The sequence below is a fragment of the Dermacentor silvarum genome, chromosome 3, assembly GCF_013339745.2.
Source record: "Dermacentor silvarum isolate Dsil-2018 chromosome 3, BIME_Dsil_1.4, whole genome shotgun sequence".
Taxonomy (NCBI): domain Eukaryota; kingdom Metazoa; phylum Arthropoda; class Arachnida; order Ixodida; family Ixodidae; genus Dermacentor; species Dermacentor silvarum.
The window spans coordinates 117,112,460-117,129,695 of NC_051156.1; the positions used below are offsets into that span (position 1 = coordinate 117,112,460).

The 17,236-nt window shown below is 48.8% G+C and overlaps 1 protein-coding gene across 4 annotated transcripts in view; it reads right to left on the reverse strand.

Annotated features, from left to right (window-relative positions):
- Positions 1-17,236, reverse strand: part of LOC119445733 (monocarboxylate transporter 4-like) — a 228,214-nt gene that overhangs the window by 11,711 nt on the left and 199,267 nt on the right. The window contains exon 5 of one of the 4 annotated variants that reach the window (XM_049663569.1): positions 7,441-8,250. The exons of 2 other annotated variants lie outside the window; for them this stretch is intronic. In XM_049663569.1, coding sequence (XP_049519526.1) covers positions 8,054-8,250 — 197 coding nt within the window. In that variant the 3' untranslated portion in view covers positions 7,441-8,053. Of the gene's footprint in view, positions 1-7,440; positions 8,251-17,236 lie in introns of those variants that run through there. One more of the 4 variants, XM_049663565.1, reaches the window with a different exon arrangement.

Genomic DNA, 17,236 nt, shown 5'->3' on the forward strand with positions numbered 1-17,236 from the left:
TCGCTTGTGCGGAATCTTACTGATACAAGCTGGGGCACTTTCCCTGACCCGCAACATAATTGTAACCAATTTGTAACTTTTCGGGGGTACTTATGAAACACATTGGTCACATCCCGCGTTGTTACACAGTTTCGCGTTGACTGAATCTTACGGGGCCAAGTTTCTTACGCTTTTTATGCCACCCCCCAAACAACATAGACCTTATTTCGCTACTCACGCTTATCAAAAACGCAACCAGTGACTACCAAGGGTGATAACACGGGGTGTCTTGCTTGCTCCGGCAGAACGCGCGAGAGATAGCGCCCAGGAGCTCTAAGACACGAAATTTGTAACTCAAAAATTCCTTCTTCTGAATGACTGAAAACAGGTTTTGCACCACGGATTTGGTTTGAATGCGAGTAGAGGGCATTTTGCGACTACCTAGAATCGGCTGTTGGGAGCCTGTACAGTGGCCACCTCTGTGTACGTGGCGTACCATAGCATCGGCTGAGGCCAAGTGGTGTCAGAAACGTGAAGTTGTCCGTGTACTTGTGTTTTACAGTGCAGGAAATAAGGCCTGGTAATGAGGTAATGCTTAGTCGTACCTTATTTAAGGTATTTTTAGGGATGAGTAAGTTATTTGTACACCTTGTATGTAGAAGTGAATTGCGTTTCTTTGTAATGTTGCTCATTCAGTACTTCCGCACGTTTCGACTCTACACGCAGTACACCCGCCGTGGTTGCTCAGTGGCTATGGTATTGGGCTGCTGAGGACGAGGTCGCGGGATCGAACCCGGCAACGGCGGCCGCATTTTAATGGGAGCGAAATGCGAAAACACCCGTGTACTTAGATTTAGGTGCATGTTAAAGAACCCCAGGTGGTCCACATTTCCGGAGTCCCCCACTATGCCGTTCCTCATAATCAGAACTTGTTTTGGCACGTAAAACCCCATAATTTTCTGCACGCAGATACCTATAGTCTGAATACCAAAATAAGGCATGCTTGTCATACTTTTTTTTTCCAGCTGATGCCGTCCGATGGAGCTTCGTACGGGTACTATTGCTGCTACGGCGTGCCACAACATTGCATAAATGCCTAAAAAGCCGTGTAAACATTTGTATAGAGCAAAATAAACATTTCCTCATTCACAAGGAGTCTTGCGTCTACTTTATAAATATGCACGTTGTACACATTTGATGGAGGGTTGTAAAGATCATTCGCAATAAAGATCGTTCGAATATTTTCACTAAATATTAAAACGGTTTCGCCGTAGAAGCAAAACAAGTGTCATGCCGATCAGCGTAGCCGCCGTAACACGTGCCTGCTAGCATTCAAAACGCACGCTCGCAAATCCGAACAGGAAGTGTGGTTGAGGTTTTAATGCCAGCCGCTTGGTGCGGTACAGTCACTTCGGCCGTTGAGCTCAATGAGAGTGTCCGCATTAGTACAATGCCTTTCTATATGGGTGCGCTTTCAGGTGATGTCGAGTATAGTTGCTGCATATGGCTCCCGCAGGAAGCTTGAGTTGCACATAGGCCCGCTATCTTGCAATCTACTTTTGTGTAGTGAAGCCATCTCTTGTTCGCGAAGTGCTACGTTCAAGGCCGTTCTCCCGTCAATCTTATTGATTGCTGCTTTTTTACCGTCAATCTTATTGATTGCTACAACAAATGGGCCGCGTGACTGCGCCATTAGTGAACCAAGCCGTCGTCAAGAGGGGGGGGTGGGGGTCACTGCGTCACGTCCATATTTCGTTCTGACACATATCGCGTTTTGACAGCGTTCTCGCGAGCGCATCGGAGGCGTATCATCAGCGCAGAACGCGTGTTCGCCGTAACCATTTTTCACTGCGCGCACCGTGGCCGTTTTGAGTGCCATCGGAACCCCTTTCAGAAACTAAGGGGAGCGGACGGGCTTGGCGCTCAGCAGATAAGGACTTCCGGGAGTGTTTACTCGCCAAGTGTAGGCGAGCTCAAAGTGCCGCAGTGACAGCTTTCATGGTCACATGACCCACAATTACTACGCTATCTATTGTTCCGAAGGTCGTGCACAGGTACGAGCGACTGGTCGACGCAGTAATTGTCAATTCCCCATCCGCCTTAGTGTGCAGGTGCTTCCTGCTTATTGGTATTTTATTGCGCACACTGTGCTGGGCTCTGTTTGCCTTACACGGTGTATGATTGATATGCCTTACACGGTGTATGATTGAAAACCACTCGGTGGCGATTGGGACTATAAATGTTTGGGGCGTGGCATCGATGATAGAAAGCGTGGCCCCGCTGGACTATACTTGAAAGTTCTAAGCACCGTCGGCTCTCCGGATATAGGATCTTCCTATGTGTTCCTGTTCCACCTTGTATTTCTGTGTGTAGTTCTTGTAACAAGCCCTTGTAAATAGAAACTGTCTACAAGCATCACATGTGTCTGCTTCTATTCACCCGAAGTCGCCAGCCAACTTATTTATCGCTGCCATTTTTAGCAGTAGTACTCTTCGCTTGGGACTATCTCTATCGGTGCGTCTCGGACGCCCAAAGGGAAGAACTAATCACTAATACATCTACGCTCGAGAGGGCGAAGAAGAACCTGTATCTTACTCCCTGTTTTAAAATATTATAGTTAGGTAAAATTTTGTAATTACAACAATGTAACCACTCCCCCCCCCCCCCCAAACACACAATGTCTTATGCCTGGAGGGTATTACTAAAATAAATAAAATTAAAAATAAAGTGGTTCGTTCGGGCTGGCTGAAAGATAGACCCACTGATTTAAACTAAGGCGAACATATCTGAGGTACTTCTCGCAGTTCACCCAATATTTGTGAAACTGCCTTGAGAGGAAAGTTCCCATTGGGGTGTTTAAAGTGGACACAAAAGTGATTCTGCGGCAAAAAAAAAAACACTTACTGCACGTTTCACCTCGTCGGCTGCGTTACATGTGGTGTAAAGCGATTTGCTCTTTCCTACACTGAAACAGAAAAGTATAACATTCGCGTCATGAGCGACATTTAATGTCAGCTGTATTTTTTTCTCTCAAAATGACTTTACACCTACATGACCATCTAAGAAAATTTTACCATATATTTCATATTGCGCATTCACTAGTGTACGATTTCCCATGCCTCTACCGTCTAAGCCACTAGTTTTTTCGGTATTTCATTCAGCACCGTGATATGGCAATTTGTGGAAATCATCAGCACGACGGGATTCACATTACTTGCCTGGATTCTTCCAAAATAAATCAGAATCAGAGATGAAGCATCTGGTCGCAAAGTAACATAGTGTAAGTCTTGGATAATTTATTGGTCAAATTATTCAAGGTGCTTAGAACCCGGAAGCAACAGAGGGCTATGAGAACACAGGGACGATGATAGACGCTGCAGCGGGATGCTCCGGGTTAAGCCGTACCGTCTGCAGCTTTTAAAATTGTATATAACTTTAGGCACACAAGCGTTTTTTTTTTTGTATTTTCCTTCTCTATATGCGGTCGCCATGAGAGGAAGCGGTAAGGGAGAGCTTGGGTAACATTGGGTAATTGGTAGCTTGGGTAACATTGGGTAACCAAATGCAGCAGCAAGCAAGAGAATTACCTATAGCAAGAGAATTACCACAGTGAATAACTTAAGTCACAGGGTAAACGTGAAATTATCTCCGAAAAAAAATGGTGATACAAAGCATCGAAGAATGTTGTGAACATCAACGAAAGATTCTTGTGTAAGCTGCTGCGGATCGCCATGCCACCCGTTTTTCACGAATCTTCTGGGCACATCTGCAGACACACGAAGATGCAATCTCGCTGCCAAACACAATGCTGACTGATACCACGACACAGGGCATTTTGTGTAATCACAGCACCCCCAGTTCTACCTGCGTATAAACCCCCCCCCCCTCCCCTCTCCTCTACCCCTAGTAACTTGGCTGCACTTTTGTTCCAATGGCTATCCATCAAACGGTCGGGCTCGACGCGTAGGTGCCTGTTATGGTTTGGGCACTCCTCCTCCTCGCCTCCTCTTCCCCCAGTGGATGAAGCAACCCGTGCGCGCGCTAAGGAATCACGTGCCTTGGTCTCCTGCTTCCATGCGCTTGTGCTTTCTCTCTTCGCTCTTTACTCTCCTCTGCGTTTTATAGTGTTCGTGATCGGCTGACGTCCATTGGGAGAAGTAGATACAAAAATATCCCTTTAATATATTTAGGCATACGAACCCTTTGTGTCACCTTGACACGTTCATTCTGGAAGATTGCCGAAGAATGGCGAAATACTAAATTTCGAATAAGCAGTGCCGAAGCTCTCTCTTGGAGTACATACCGAGTCACACATTCGCAGCAGCCCAAGCTGTCTACTAGGTCACAAGGAGCCAGCAGGGAGTTGTATAATCAGGTACATTAGCAATGGGCCCCGTTTTCTGGTCGGCAAGACAGTTGCAACCACATACCTAGTGGACAAAGTTGACTCTCCTCTAGGTTTTCATTGTGCGAGATCATCTGAGGTCCGTTCAAATGTGTGAAGTAGCGACGAAAGGCATCGCTTTAAAGCCCCCCCCCCCACCTGGTTTGACCATTTTGTGCTGATAAGTGCAGCGCCACGGCCGCTGGATAAAATGTGGTTGATCCCTTTTATATAGGAATCGGTATAGAACACGAAAGTGAAACGTGTCTTCACAGAAGTAGTGTAATGTTTATTGCACATTGATATATAATGTCTATTGGTGTTTTGTGGCTAAAGCGCCCTTAGGCGTTGATGCACCCACGCTGACGCCTGGTGGCACGTCTCCTCCATCACGACTACCAACGTCGATGACCATGAGCAACCGTCGTGCATATGGAAGCTGCACTACGCTGCACACGCTAGCACAACGCGAAAGACGAAGCACGTAACTGACACACTAATACAACGCGCAAGACAAAGCACGTAACTGAATTGTCACCGAGTCAAATCAGCGCGTACAGCGCGTCGTAATTGCAGCCTCCGCGATCAACTTCAGAAACATTTTCAGAGCTAATTGCGGAGGCCACGCTCCGCTGTGCTGAGTACGGTGAACGCCACCTAGTGAACGCCACCTGGTTGGTAGTGAACCGGTGAACGCCACCTGGTTGGTAGTGCTTCTTGATGCCAGCGTCCTTCGAATGCTGGCATCGAGGCGTCGTAGTGCTGAGACCACCGAAGCGTTCACTGTCGGTGCGCGTTAGTGTCATAATGCAGTACTTCTCTTTTCTGCTCGTAGGCGGCGGCACCGCCCCGAGCAAGAGCGCGGGTACACGGAGGAGTGTTAGATATATAAGGCGCGTCTGTGTAGCTGTCTGCAAATGCGTTTGTGGCGCAATGGGTTAAACGCTCGGCGATCTATCGTCGCGGGCCGAGAGGTTGTGGGTTCGATTTCCAAATTTTGCATGTTTGTGGAACTTTTTCTTCTGGTTTCTTTCTTTGTATTATGTTCGTGTATGTTCGTGTGACGTATTTCCGTGACGGAAATACGTCAGTGAAGTCTTGGTGGACCCCGGCATAAAACACTTTCGTGTTAAAAGAACGGCCGTGGCAGTGCATGCAATGCGCGCTAATAACGATCGTGTCTCCTATGTACCACATCTCTACGCGCCGCGGAAAGACCTTAAATTTCAAACCGTACGCCTTTTGCCCTTCTCCTCGCGGGCGGAGCTGGAGAGTGACGTCAAGCGCTACGTATATTGCCGTGCTGTGCCGTGACTCTCAAAAGCACGTGACTGAGAAATATTCAAAGCAATAGCAGTTAATTGTTCGACATGTTGCTTCAAAAGACGAATTGAAGTTTAGAGAAATAATAAAACCTACAAAGCAAATGTCTGCATGTCTTTGCTTTACTTCATACCGTAGTTTCGTCCTACTTCCGTTTCGACTGCTTGTTAACACGTTTTGCAGTCGCGCGCGAAAAGAACAAAATTAAGTCATTTTCTACCGTGTAACAGCCCGCGATCGTGCTCCGTGATCCGCTCGCGTCTGTCTGAGTGTTTGTGTGGTGCGAACGTAAACCGATAGTCAGGTGTCCTCGTGCAAAGCGCGCAAAATCGTGCGCTGCGCGAAACGAGACAAACGCAACCGCTTGCGCCCGATACCCTCAGCGGAAAAAAAAGTGATAAAAAATGAGGCGGGGCCCATGGCGTATGCGTCACGCTAAACTCCAACTCCGGTATGGGTGAACGCTGAAGGAACTTCGCTTGCGGAGGCTAGACGGGGGCAAATGGAGGGAGTGTCTGTGTTGGCGGTGACGCTCGCCTCCTGGAATCACGGATTTTCGGCACTGAAATATTTATATACCGGCTACTATTCCACCAATTCGATAATTGTTGCGGTAGAGCGCTCCCTAGAGGGCACGTAACAACTTCCAGCGTATAACGAAAATTTGCTATGTGGCCTGGTGAGGCGCCCTTTGAAAGACGTTGATACCGGATAAGGAAGGGGATCGTAAAGCGTGTAGGTAGCACGCTCGGAGTTATTCCATTTCATCAATGAGCGGCATCGGAATTAAGCTGCCAAACACATGTGTCGTACTCCATAGGAATCACCAATATGTGTGCAAGAAGCTATCGCATATTTGCGATGGGCTTTCTCCAGTAAACAGTCATTTTGTTAGGTGCGAAGAACCTTGTGCTCCCGGGCTGTCGACGTCTCCTGTCGTCGTCGTCGTAGTCACGGTAAGCAAGCGGGGCTCGTGCTCGCACTCGGCACGCACTCATGTGAGCGCGTGCCGAGCGCTCCCGCGTTCGTCGTCGTCGTCGTCATCGTCCAAAGCTGGCTGCGTTGCTGCTCATCATTCCAGCGTAGAATTTCAGTTCTCTCCCGTCGTCATAATGAGGAAGCCGCGTTTACGGTGTTATGAGCCATTGCTTAAGGCAGTATGAGCCCATTAGCGGTGCATCACTGCATTCTTTGCACCTCCTCAGGTTTCACGTTAGTGGAGCTGCATTTCGCTGAATGGGTCATTTGACACGCATAAAATTTAATTCACCGCTCAAACCGAGCCTACGACTTAACTCTTGCTAACTGTAATAACCGATAAAAACTAAAACAGTAAGAAAGGCGTCCGTAATGGCCAAATCGCTGAGTGAGTTAAAGAAACGCTGATACTTCATGGCAAAAGACATCATCAGGCTTGTCCTAAAATAATACTAGGGACGGCTTGGCCGCACGAAGGTTTCTTTTCTAAAGTGGATATTTCTTAGCAAACCATACCGGACTTTGCTGATCATGGCTACTGCAGTGTTGGCAAATCACTCACACGCCAAAAAGAAATATGTCTACAAATGTGGGATCGAATGTTGGTATTCCAGTAAGATTGCCCGAAGCTCTATTTGGCCACAATGGCACACACACTTCTCTCTGCCAACACCAAGTCGCTATTTGAACCGCTTGGCGAGTGGGCCACGTGGTGGAACACGTGTTGCAAGAGCATGGTCGCATGAGAGGAGTTATAGTCGACCTCACCATCTGTATTTCGCACCGTAGACATCTCTGCCTATTCACCTTTTCCCCATTCTTCGTGTGAAAAACACAAAGCATTGTCTTCATCCTCCGGTCGTCACCGCGACGTTACTTCAAAGTCTGCAGTTCTATGAACTGCTCTTGGCATTTTGACATAGCTTGCGAACAGTGTAACGGATAAAATTATACATTATATGGCATTGAAGTGGTGGCCGGTGTGGTGTATACAAAGTTTGCGTGAATATGCGCGTATTTATTTTAAATTAGTTATTTCACGAATGCTTTGCTTCAGGTAGGTTTCAACATGTGTGTTCAACTCGCATGATTGTTTTCAACTCTACGAGGTCGTCAGTTGGCAAGCTTCCCATTGATCGTGAACCACTCGTTCATGGAGGTCATACTGAGAAATGGAATAAAATTCGAGGTCTGATATTGGTGAAGTTCAGCGGAGCTCTGCCGGGCGAAGCGTCCAAGCACTGACAGGACTCTCCAGTCGCGTGTGCTACATGAACGAAACCATGTACTATCCGGAATAGTCGTCGTTGACGGCTGTCGAGTTGAGTGGCAAGAACGTTATTGGTCACTGCTCATTGCATATAATGATACATACACGATGTGAGATTATTATTCAGATGCACTGGTCTCTTCCGTCTGTGTTGTCTCCAGCGATGACACAGGAGACAAATTCTTTGGGGGACAACATGGCCGCTGAAGCAAGGCTTGAAACACTAGCACTGAAAGTACCATGCCTACCCCGAGATTTAGTCCAGCAATCATGAAATAGAGCCTGTCGTAGGAGCCGCGGTTGTCCCGGAAAAAACCTGAACAAAAAGAAAGAAAGGAAAACAAATGGCTATGTTATTTTAAGAAGCAGCATGTTTCCTTGTGAATCAGTCAAATGAGTTTTGATGCATAAACAACGGACTTCACTTTTATCCTTATAAATGTACAAATCGAGACTTCAATGAGTAATACGGAGGTGATTCAAAATACTCCACTAGCTATGTCACTCAGGACGTTGTCTCTGACGGATGAATAACCGGAGAATGTAAACGCCGTGGTTAGGTCCCCAAGGAAATTTCAGGTATGAACCCCCTACTGCGCAACGTTGTGGTGAGCGGCAAAGCGGATCTGACGTTTTCACATATGACTCTCGTTTTTGTTCAATAATTGAAGTTTTATTATTATGCCAACAATATTTACGGATTTCACTTGCATCTACGCTAGGTATTCGAAGGTTCGACCACACCTTAGCTCAATATTTTTTATTGAGGAATAGATCGCTGGGTTGACGAAACATCAAGGGAGGCGGGAACATAAACAACAACAACACACTAGTCGTTTTTCTTGGTGCTTTATTTCCCCAGCGGTTAAAATCCTCAGCTCTAACCGCTCACTAATTCAGTTAGCAGCTTAATGTTCGACACTGATATTCGCTGTATATTTCATCACAAAAATAGCCTCCCCTAACGCTCACACAGGGACGTCACCGAAGGCCATGTTCCGCATAACGCGCCCACCCTAGCATCAAACCTATGTGAATTACAAGCGTTACGTCGGCTGAATACCTCGTGTGCATTGGCACGTGCCACTTTGGCGAGCGTGCCATGTGCGTCTGCAAAATGACAAGCGTATGTCAATATCGCCCACACACATCGAGATATACGCGAACTCACACGACCTTAGGGATGCTCGTCCGAGCCGGACGGCCATGAATGGAATAAGAAAATTATCAACAGCCAGCGTTATAAGTATCGCTAACACTTTGAGCGTCACTGACGTACCAGTACGTTTGCGCATTTCTCTCGCTCCCGGTTCCTTTCGACGTTACTTTTGTTAGATATGAATGTGAGGAGCACAGCAAGAGAGCGTTTGCCATCATTGGTGTCATTTTAGAACGCAGCTCTTAGGAGCCTGTTTCTGCGGCGAGAGTCGGCGTCGTTACTTGTAACCGTGCGAACGAGCACAGCGAAAGATTAAAGCGCGAGGAGGATTAAAGACGTGAGGAGGAAAGTGGAGAGGAGGGTGCAGCGAAACCACGGTGTAAGAATAATAGAGAGAGGTGCCGACACTCTCCCCACAACGCCCGCGAAAACGCCGCCCGCTCGGGTCCAGATAATAGAGAGGTTTAGCTTGTCCGGAAACCGGGTAAACGCGGGCGGGCCGGGCGTTGGGGTGTTTTGCCGGAACCGTAAGCGTGAACGACCTGTATGGTGCTACCACCTGGTGGCGCAGACATCAAACAGACAAAAAGCAGCTAATATTGCAGTAACCATGTGTATTCCACTTCTCTGCTGGTGTAAATTTTCGGCAGCAACACGATTACGCCACTGCCGAACATTTACACCAGCTTTATATTTACATTTACATAACGCAAGGCGCGATGAAGCGCCTCGCAGCCACATCGAGGCTCCCCCGGCTACCGAGGGACCACATACGAATTATCGTCAGGCCGAGGAACGGACTTGACATCAGAAAAACAAGCCAAATTAGGCTCGCACAAGCTCTTGCCATGGCGGCTGCTCTAGCCCCGGCAGAGACCGAGGGTGACATCGTTTGCCCTAACGTTGCCCAGAACATTCTCGTCGTTTCCTCTCCGACGAAGAAGAATGCAAACACCTACGCAGGGATCCAACAGATTCGACTAAGCGAAGGATCATACAAGGCGGTGGCATATATGGCGGCCCCCATTAACACCTGTAAAGGAGTCATACGAGGCGTGGTCACCGACATCAGCGAGGCCCAGCTCCACATGATGATTGTCAACCAGCGATATCCAAAGGCCCTAGAAGTCAAGAGGATCAAGAACATAACTACAGTGGCAGTGCTTTCCGACGGCATGAAGGTGCCAAACTACGTCATGTGCGGCGTCAGCTTGCTACGCTGCACGCTCTACAAGCGCCAAAGCGACGTGTGTTACGCGTGTGGAAGCCTAGGCCACAGGGCCGATGTTTGCCCCAACCCAAACAAGAGGGTGTGCAGAGGCTGTGGACTCAACTCCCCACCCGAAGATCACCAGTGCTCAACGAAATGTGCCCTTTGCGGAGGACCACATCCCATGCCTGACAGAATGTGTGAAGAACGCTTTCAAGTTTCTTACGTCGTGCGACGGAGAAGACAGCGCCGAAAGCACGCCAAAAAGACTCAGCAACAGCTGGCCCAGGAGGGCCCGCAACGTGATTCCAGCGTGGCAAATGCTCCTAGGCGGGGGCGCTGCGTCCCGCGAGCTGGCCGCCGGCGTAGCTCTCGCTCTCGTTCCAGAGGGCGCTCTCACTCCCGGGTGCGCATCCAGGAAGAGCCTACCTGGGCGGATCGTGCGAAGCCGAAGCCAGCGGCGCCGCCCAGGGCACTGCAAGGGCCGATTTTTGCGGCCCCGGCCCGGCCCGGGCCTGTTTTTACATTGGGCGACCCGCCCGAGCCCGATAAAAACTTTTATGGCGAGAAATAATGTACGTTACCCGCCCGGCCCGGCCCGCCACCCCTTTACCTTAAGCCAGAGCCCGGCCCGAGCCCGGCTCGAGCCCGGCTCGAAACCGGCCCGAAACCGGCCCGAGACCGAAAAATACATGTTTTTCAGAGTTTCAGAGAAGCCCGAGAATAACTCGCAGAAAGCCCGAGCCCGGCCCGGGCCCAGGTCAGAAAGCACACGCCGTGCCCGAGCCCGGCCCGAGCCTGTGAAAAAACTGCTCTACCCGGCCCAGCCCGGCCCGTGGGCCGGGCCGGGTCCGGGCTTTCGGGTAAGCCCGAACCCGTGCAGTGCTCTAGCGCCGCCACCAAAGGTAACGCAGGTAGCATTGCCTGAGCATAGGGAACACCCCAGGGTAGCTACGTTGATCCAAGAGAAAGCTCGCCTGAAGGCTGAGCTTCAACAGATGAGGGCTGCCTTTGAGTCGTTCCGCAAATCTTACTCCTCACAGGGCGAGAGACCGCAGATTAGGGGAGGCACAGGCGGGCTCGGGTAAACGTAGGGCCTCGCCGGCGCAAGGAGAGTGGGACTCTATGGAGACCGAGCCCGACAGCATGGCACTGGAAAGCATGCAACAATCGATTAAACAACTTGCTGATAGCATGACTACCCTACTTGAAAGAGGGTCGTCTCTTTAAAGTACGCATGCAGCGCTAGCTACGGCGCGCTCGCCTCTGAAATGCCCGAGCATTGCACAGTAACCTTCAGGCGCGGTAGCAGTGAACCCCCTAAGGCAGTAGCTAATTGAGAATAGTAATCATGGCGGGCAACGCTAATCAGTAGGGATGGTAATATCGATGAACGATTAATCGATTAATCGACTAAAATTACGCCGCAAAACGATTAATTGTCATCGATGTCTACCTTTAATTTAATCGGTTTAATCGATTAAAGTAGTTCGATTAATCGTTTTCCAGACGATGACTAAAGTGGCGTGAAAATTTTGAAATCGTACTATAGAATGCGGAGTACGAGCAACGGCAGCGCGGCTGCGAAGACTGAGAGCGACTGTTGACTGTTTTCCCGAGTCCTGCCGAGCTGGCCAAGCGCTTCCCCGCTTTACGCACGCGTCACACAAGGTGCCTGGGGCCGGAGTGACGCCGCCCCAGTGGAGGAAGAAATGAACTCGGACGTGAGGCTGCAAGTCTTGGCAAGCGAACTCACCGTCAAGCCATTTCTTTCGCTTTTTACCTCGCAGTATATAGTCAGCACGTGACCCTGAGAGACAACGTATTGGCCGATAATGTTTGGTTCGCAGTAGTTTCAAACGGGTGCGCTCCCGTTCAGCTGCGCTACTGCCCTGCACCCGGCAGCATTAAACCTACCACGCGCTCTGATGTGGCGATCACGTGTTGCGCCGTTACTTCATGTCAGTCGTGCTGCGATGATATCTTCTAATTTCTCCTTCCTCCATGCCCACCCTCCTCAGTAAGTGCCATTTTTAACATGCAGGGTGTCCATTTTTAAGTTCTACGGAATTTTTAGAAATCGCCAGTGGCAGGTAGCGTAATTTTTATCATTGAGCTGGGTTATTCGATGAGGTGGACATTAGCACGAGAAATCGAAACACATATTCAACTAATTAACAAAAATCACTAATTAACTTTAGTTTTACTTTACGACACATATTGCAATTACGAATTGTAGCCGGTGAGCTTGTCAGGCGTATCCACTTGGAATGAATTTACAGAATGATTTTTACAGCATCATCGAGGAGGATGAAGACGAAGTGAACTGAGCAAGCGTAGCTTCTTGCCTTGCTGCGATAGTTTTGTCATAGTGCAGGCTTAATTGTGCTTCTTGGGCGAGAAGACATCTGAAGCGATGACAGCTGGCACGCCATCGCTTGCGTCAAGCATGCCTCGTCGCACTCTATCTCCCAGTGATATAGCGTGAGGCTCGCCACGTCGACATGGAGATGTCCGGTCCCTATTTCTCCAACAGTGACCCTATGGACTCCGACAACGACTACACCGTCGTGGAGGGCAGGCGACTGAAGAGGAAATACCGCAGGACAACCAAAGATGTGAGTGAGCAGCGCCCCAATGTACCGCCTACACCGACTTACATGATTGCTTTTGTACCTCTCGACGTGTCTAAGAATTTAAATTCCGTGCACAGACAGATAGTCAACACCTACCTTGGTAATGTGGCTCCGAAAGGAATTAACGAAGTGCGCTTCAACACCAGAAAAAACGTAGTCACAGTGGAAGTAGCGACGCAAGCCGCCCTAGAAAAATTGAAAACCGTGCGCATACTAGGACACATAGAAGTCCGGTCGTTCATTGTGCACAGTGGTCACACTAGGGCAGGCGTTATTTCCGATGTCGTGATTGACATCAGCGACGAAGAGTTCCAAAGGCTTCTGTCTTCGACAGTGAAGGTCCTCGACTTTCATCGCTTCGGTCGCTCGACGAGCGTCAAGCTTCTTTTCGAGGGACACACGCTACCTGATCATGTCAAGGTGGGCTATGTGAGGCACCCGGTGCGTCCTTATGTGCCCCGACCAATGCAGTGTCACAAGTGCCTGAAGCTAGGCCATGTCAGCGCTGTCTGCACAGGCCAGACGGCATGCCTCCGCTGTGGCGGCAGTCATGACATATCTTCATGTACAGTAAAAGAAATGAAGTGTTTGAATTGTGGTGGACCCCACGAGGCCAATTCCAAGGATTGCCCTAAACAGAAAAAGGAGATAAAATACTGAACCAAATGAGCAAGACAAGTATGTCCCACAAAGACGCAGCAGCGTCAGTGAAAAACCGGAGGAGACGATCACGTCGTCGACGTGGGCAAGCTGTAGGTGCAAACGAGAGCTCCTTGGCTCCAATTCCACAGGTCCAGCAGAAGGTAGTTCAATCGGCCTCGATCGATCTCTCCGAGCCATTGCTTAAAGCGAGCCTCACAAGCCCGGATTCAAATATATGGCCATGCTTGCCGCAGCGTAGACGGGCCTTAGACTGTCAGCGCGAGCAAGGACAATGCACTGAAAAATCACCATTGGACTCTGTCATCAAAGCGATGCTGCGTGAAATAATCGACGCCCTGCAGCTGCTACTGACTGGTTTAAATACGCCAGTGGCGCTAACAGCTGCAAAAATTATGCAAGCTATAGACAGTCTTCTGGCTACACTGTAGTAGCATCTACCTCTGCCCGCGAAGGTGACTGTGCTGTTCTGGGAAGTCATCGTGTTCACCACGATGGGAACTCATCATCGTGTTCACCATACCACCATCCTCCTTCCTCTTCACATCCTATCTCTGTTATTCCCCCAAATCCCTTCCCCAGCGTGGAGTAGCAGGCTAGAGGCACTTCACTCAGGCCGACCTCTCCACCTTTCTGCCATTAAAACGTCTCTCTCTACGTCTACAGAATGACACCAGCTTGGTGATATGCACCATCGTATACTCGCCGTAAAAATGCACTGTTGGTCCACTTACTTTTTTACCAAAATGCATTGAAGTACAAAATTAACTAAAACGCCCATGTATTTCGTCCCACCCTTTGAGAAATAATATTTCGAAACTGGCCGTCATCCTGGAAATTCATTTCAAGTAGGTGCGTCTTGCAAACTCACCGCTACGATTCGTAAATTGCAATATGTGTCGTAAAGTAATTAACTAAGAAGTTCATTAGTCAATTTCTGTTAATTGGTTGAATATGTCTTTCGATTTCTCGTGCTACTGATGTCCGCCTCTTCGAATAACCCAACTCAACGATAAGAATTATGCTACCTGCAACAGGCGATTTTTAAAAATTCCGTAAAAGTTAAATATTGTCACGTAGTAGTGACGGTGAAGGAAACAGTCGCAAAACTGTGAATGACGAAACGGATGTTTTATTGGGCGAACCTGTGCCCACAAAAGCAAGTTGCACTCGAAGCACAACGATAGCGGCGAACACAGTCGGCGATCGTCGAAATCTGATCAGCGGCGAAATGCGTCGGCTTTTATAAGTCATCGAAGGTTCCAGGGCGACCCCATCGAAGCACTGGGGTCGCCCTGGTGCCCGCGTGTCTTCCAGAAAGTACTAGACAGTTTGCGTCGCTCATACAATCAGATTACATAAGCGTCCGTGACAGTAGACAACGGATAGAAGGATCGATAACGTTCGAGAAACTTCCGTCCTGCGCCCTGCGCCGAGCGATAACGTTTAACATTTGTTAGCCGGTGAAAAGCGGTCACCGGGGAAAGAGAAACAAGTACACGTGTTAATATGAACACCCTGCCACTAGTCCCTAGTGGCAATTATAGTTGACCTCTAACAAATTAAACATTATTCTTTATCAAAGTTTATACGCTTGTATTTCTTATCCTGGTTCCACCTTTCAAACGTTAAATAGGTAAAATAGGTGAGTAGGTAACTGTGTTTCAGCCTTTTTAAAGCGCCCGAAAAAAATTCGATTAATCGATTAATCGACGAAAAACCCCGCATCGAAAGCGATTAATCGATTATACGCTAAACCGATGAACGATTAATCGTTAATCGATTAAAAAATTTCATCGACCATCCCTAATCTCGCGCACTCCGCCGCCGCCGCGCGCGACTCACCGCCGCCGGTCTGCGCATTCCAGAGGAGTGACGTCGTAGCCGTGGTAGACGCACTGGCGCCGGCACGCGCTCGCTGTGCAGTCGCCGTCTGACACTGCGCTGGAGCCGCTGCGCTTCTGACTGGCGTTTGCCAGTGTGGTATAGCCATGGAGAAGGAGAGCGCAAATGCTGCTCAACAGCGCAGAAGAACGGAGAAGCTTGACTCATCGGATCCCGAAGTAGTTGCCTGGCAATTAGCGGTTGAGCGTAGGAGGAATGAACAGAAGAAGGCTAAACGTGCTGCGGAGACACTGGAGCAAAGGGACGAACGTCTAGCAAAGCGGTGTCGCCAGGAGGCTGAGCGACGTGCCCGACCACCCCTGCAGCAACAACAAAACGCCGTCGATGACGTCAATCAGCTGAACCTTTGCTAACGCTACGTATATCCTGGCATAGCCGAGCTAAGCCACTGCAACTTTTTTCTTCATGCGGACACAATTCTGGGGGCACTAGCCGTTAACCGCTTCGCTGTAAAACATCGTCGCAGAGCCAGACATTGTAGGAGAGGGAACGAGCTACGTGGGATGTGATATGGACGCTGGACACTGAAATCTTGCGTTCATATTTTCCGTGCTGGACATTGTGTCTTTAGTACGTTAATTTTAATGGGTACCATTTTGTAAGCTGCGTGATATGCGTTTTCCCCCATAGCTACAACCTGGCAGTGTACATTTAGTTCAGCCTTGTAGGATGCTGCCTGCTATTTTCACGGCAAGAGCTATGTTGCATCAGTGAGACATTTACATTTTGTATCGTTTGTGTTTTTTTCAAGCGAAAGCTTTTCTAAGCCAGTCGAGCCAAAATTCACCGTCGCCAGCAATTTGACCTTCATTTGATCGCATCTGAGCTGTAGCCTTGGCAACTCACCACGTGACTTACTGCACCAATCTCCGCCGGTGCCTGACCGACGTCTGACCAACCGGCAAGCAGCGCCTGACCACCCCGCGGGTATACATATCGCCCGGCGAAATGCTTCACTGGAGAGGGTCCGGAATGCCAAGCGCGCGAAGCTAGCGTCGGAGACTGAGGAAGAGCGAGCCGTTCGGCTCGCAAAACGCTTCGACTTGTCGGCTTATAATTTATACCCGGCTTAACAATGAGTACATACCTATGTATAATAATTACAGCTAAATCAAAGGTTAACCAAGTGCAACCAAGGCTTAACCAGGCTAAACCAAGCTTTCGCTTGGCATGTCCAGGGATAGCTGAGCTAAGCCGCAGCCATTTTTATTTTGCTTAGAGTTGGTTCTTTCTATAATAAGACACAACTGCAAAAACGGATACTAATGGTGCTTGGCACGGGTGCTTACTCTGTGCCTTTGTCGCACCATATCTTACCTTTGCTTTTATTCATGTGTTCGTATGTTCAACTGACATGTGACGTGCCTGTCACATGTCAAAAGCATTAGCATTTGTGTTGTTTCAAAAGGTTAGCTAGCACTGCAGATCATTCTTGGTTTCTTACTACCGTAGGTGTTGCAAGGGAAACACGTTCCGGTCTCTTCATGTAAAAATGAGAGCGTTGTTACGACGTTATATTTACTGTTGGCTTTTAGCCTCCTTTTTTTGTCGTGTTCCGCTGCTGAACAGTTACAATATTACACGCAGTCAGCTTTTGCTTTCCTCTGCTTTGGCCACGCTATCGACAAGATATGCTTAGACTTGGGTGAGCGGTGTTAGCCTGCTGCTGGAAACGCGCGATTTATCTCTTGAATTTTAACTTGAGGAGCTTCAGATCGGCATTTCCTTCCGT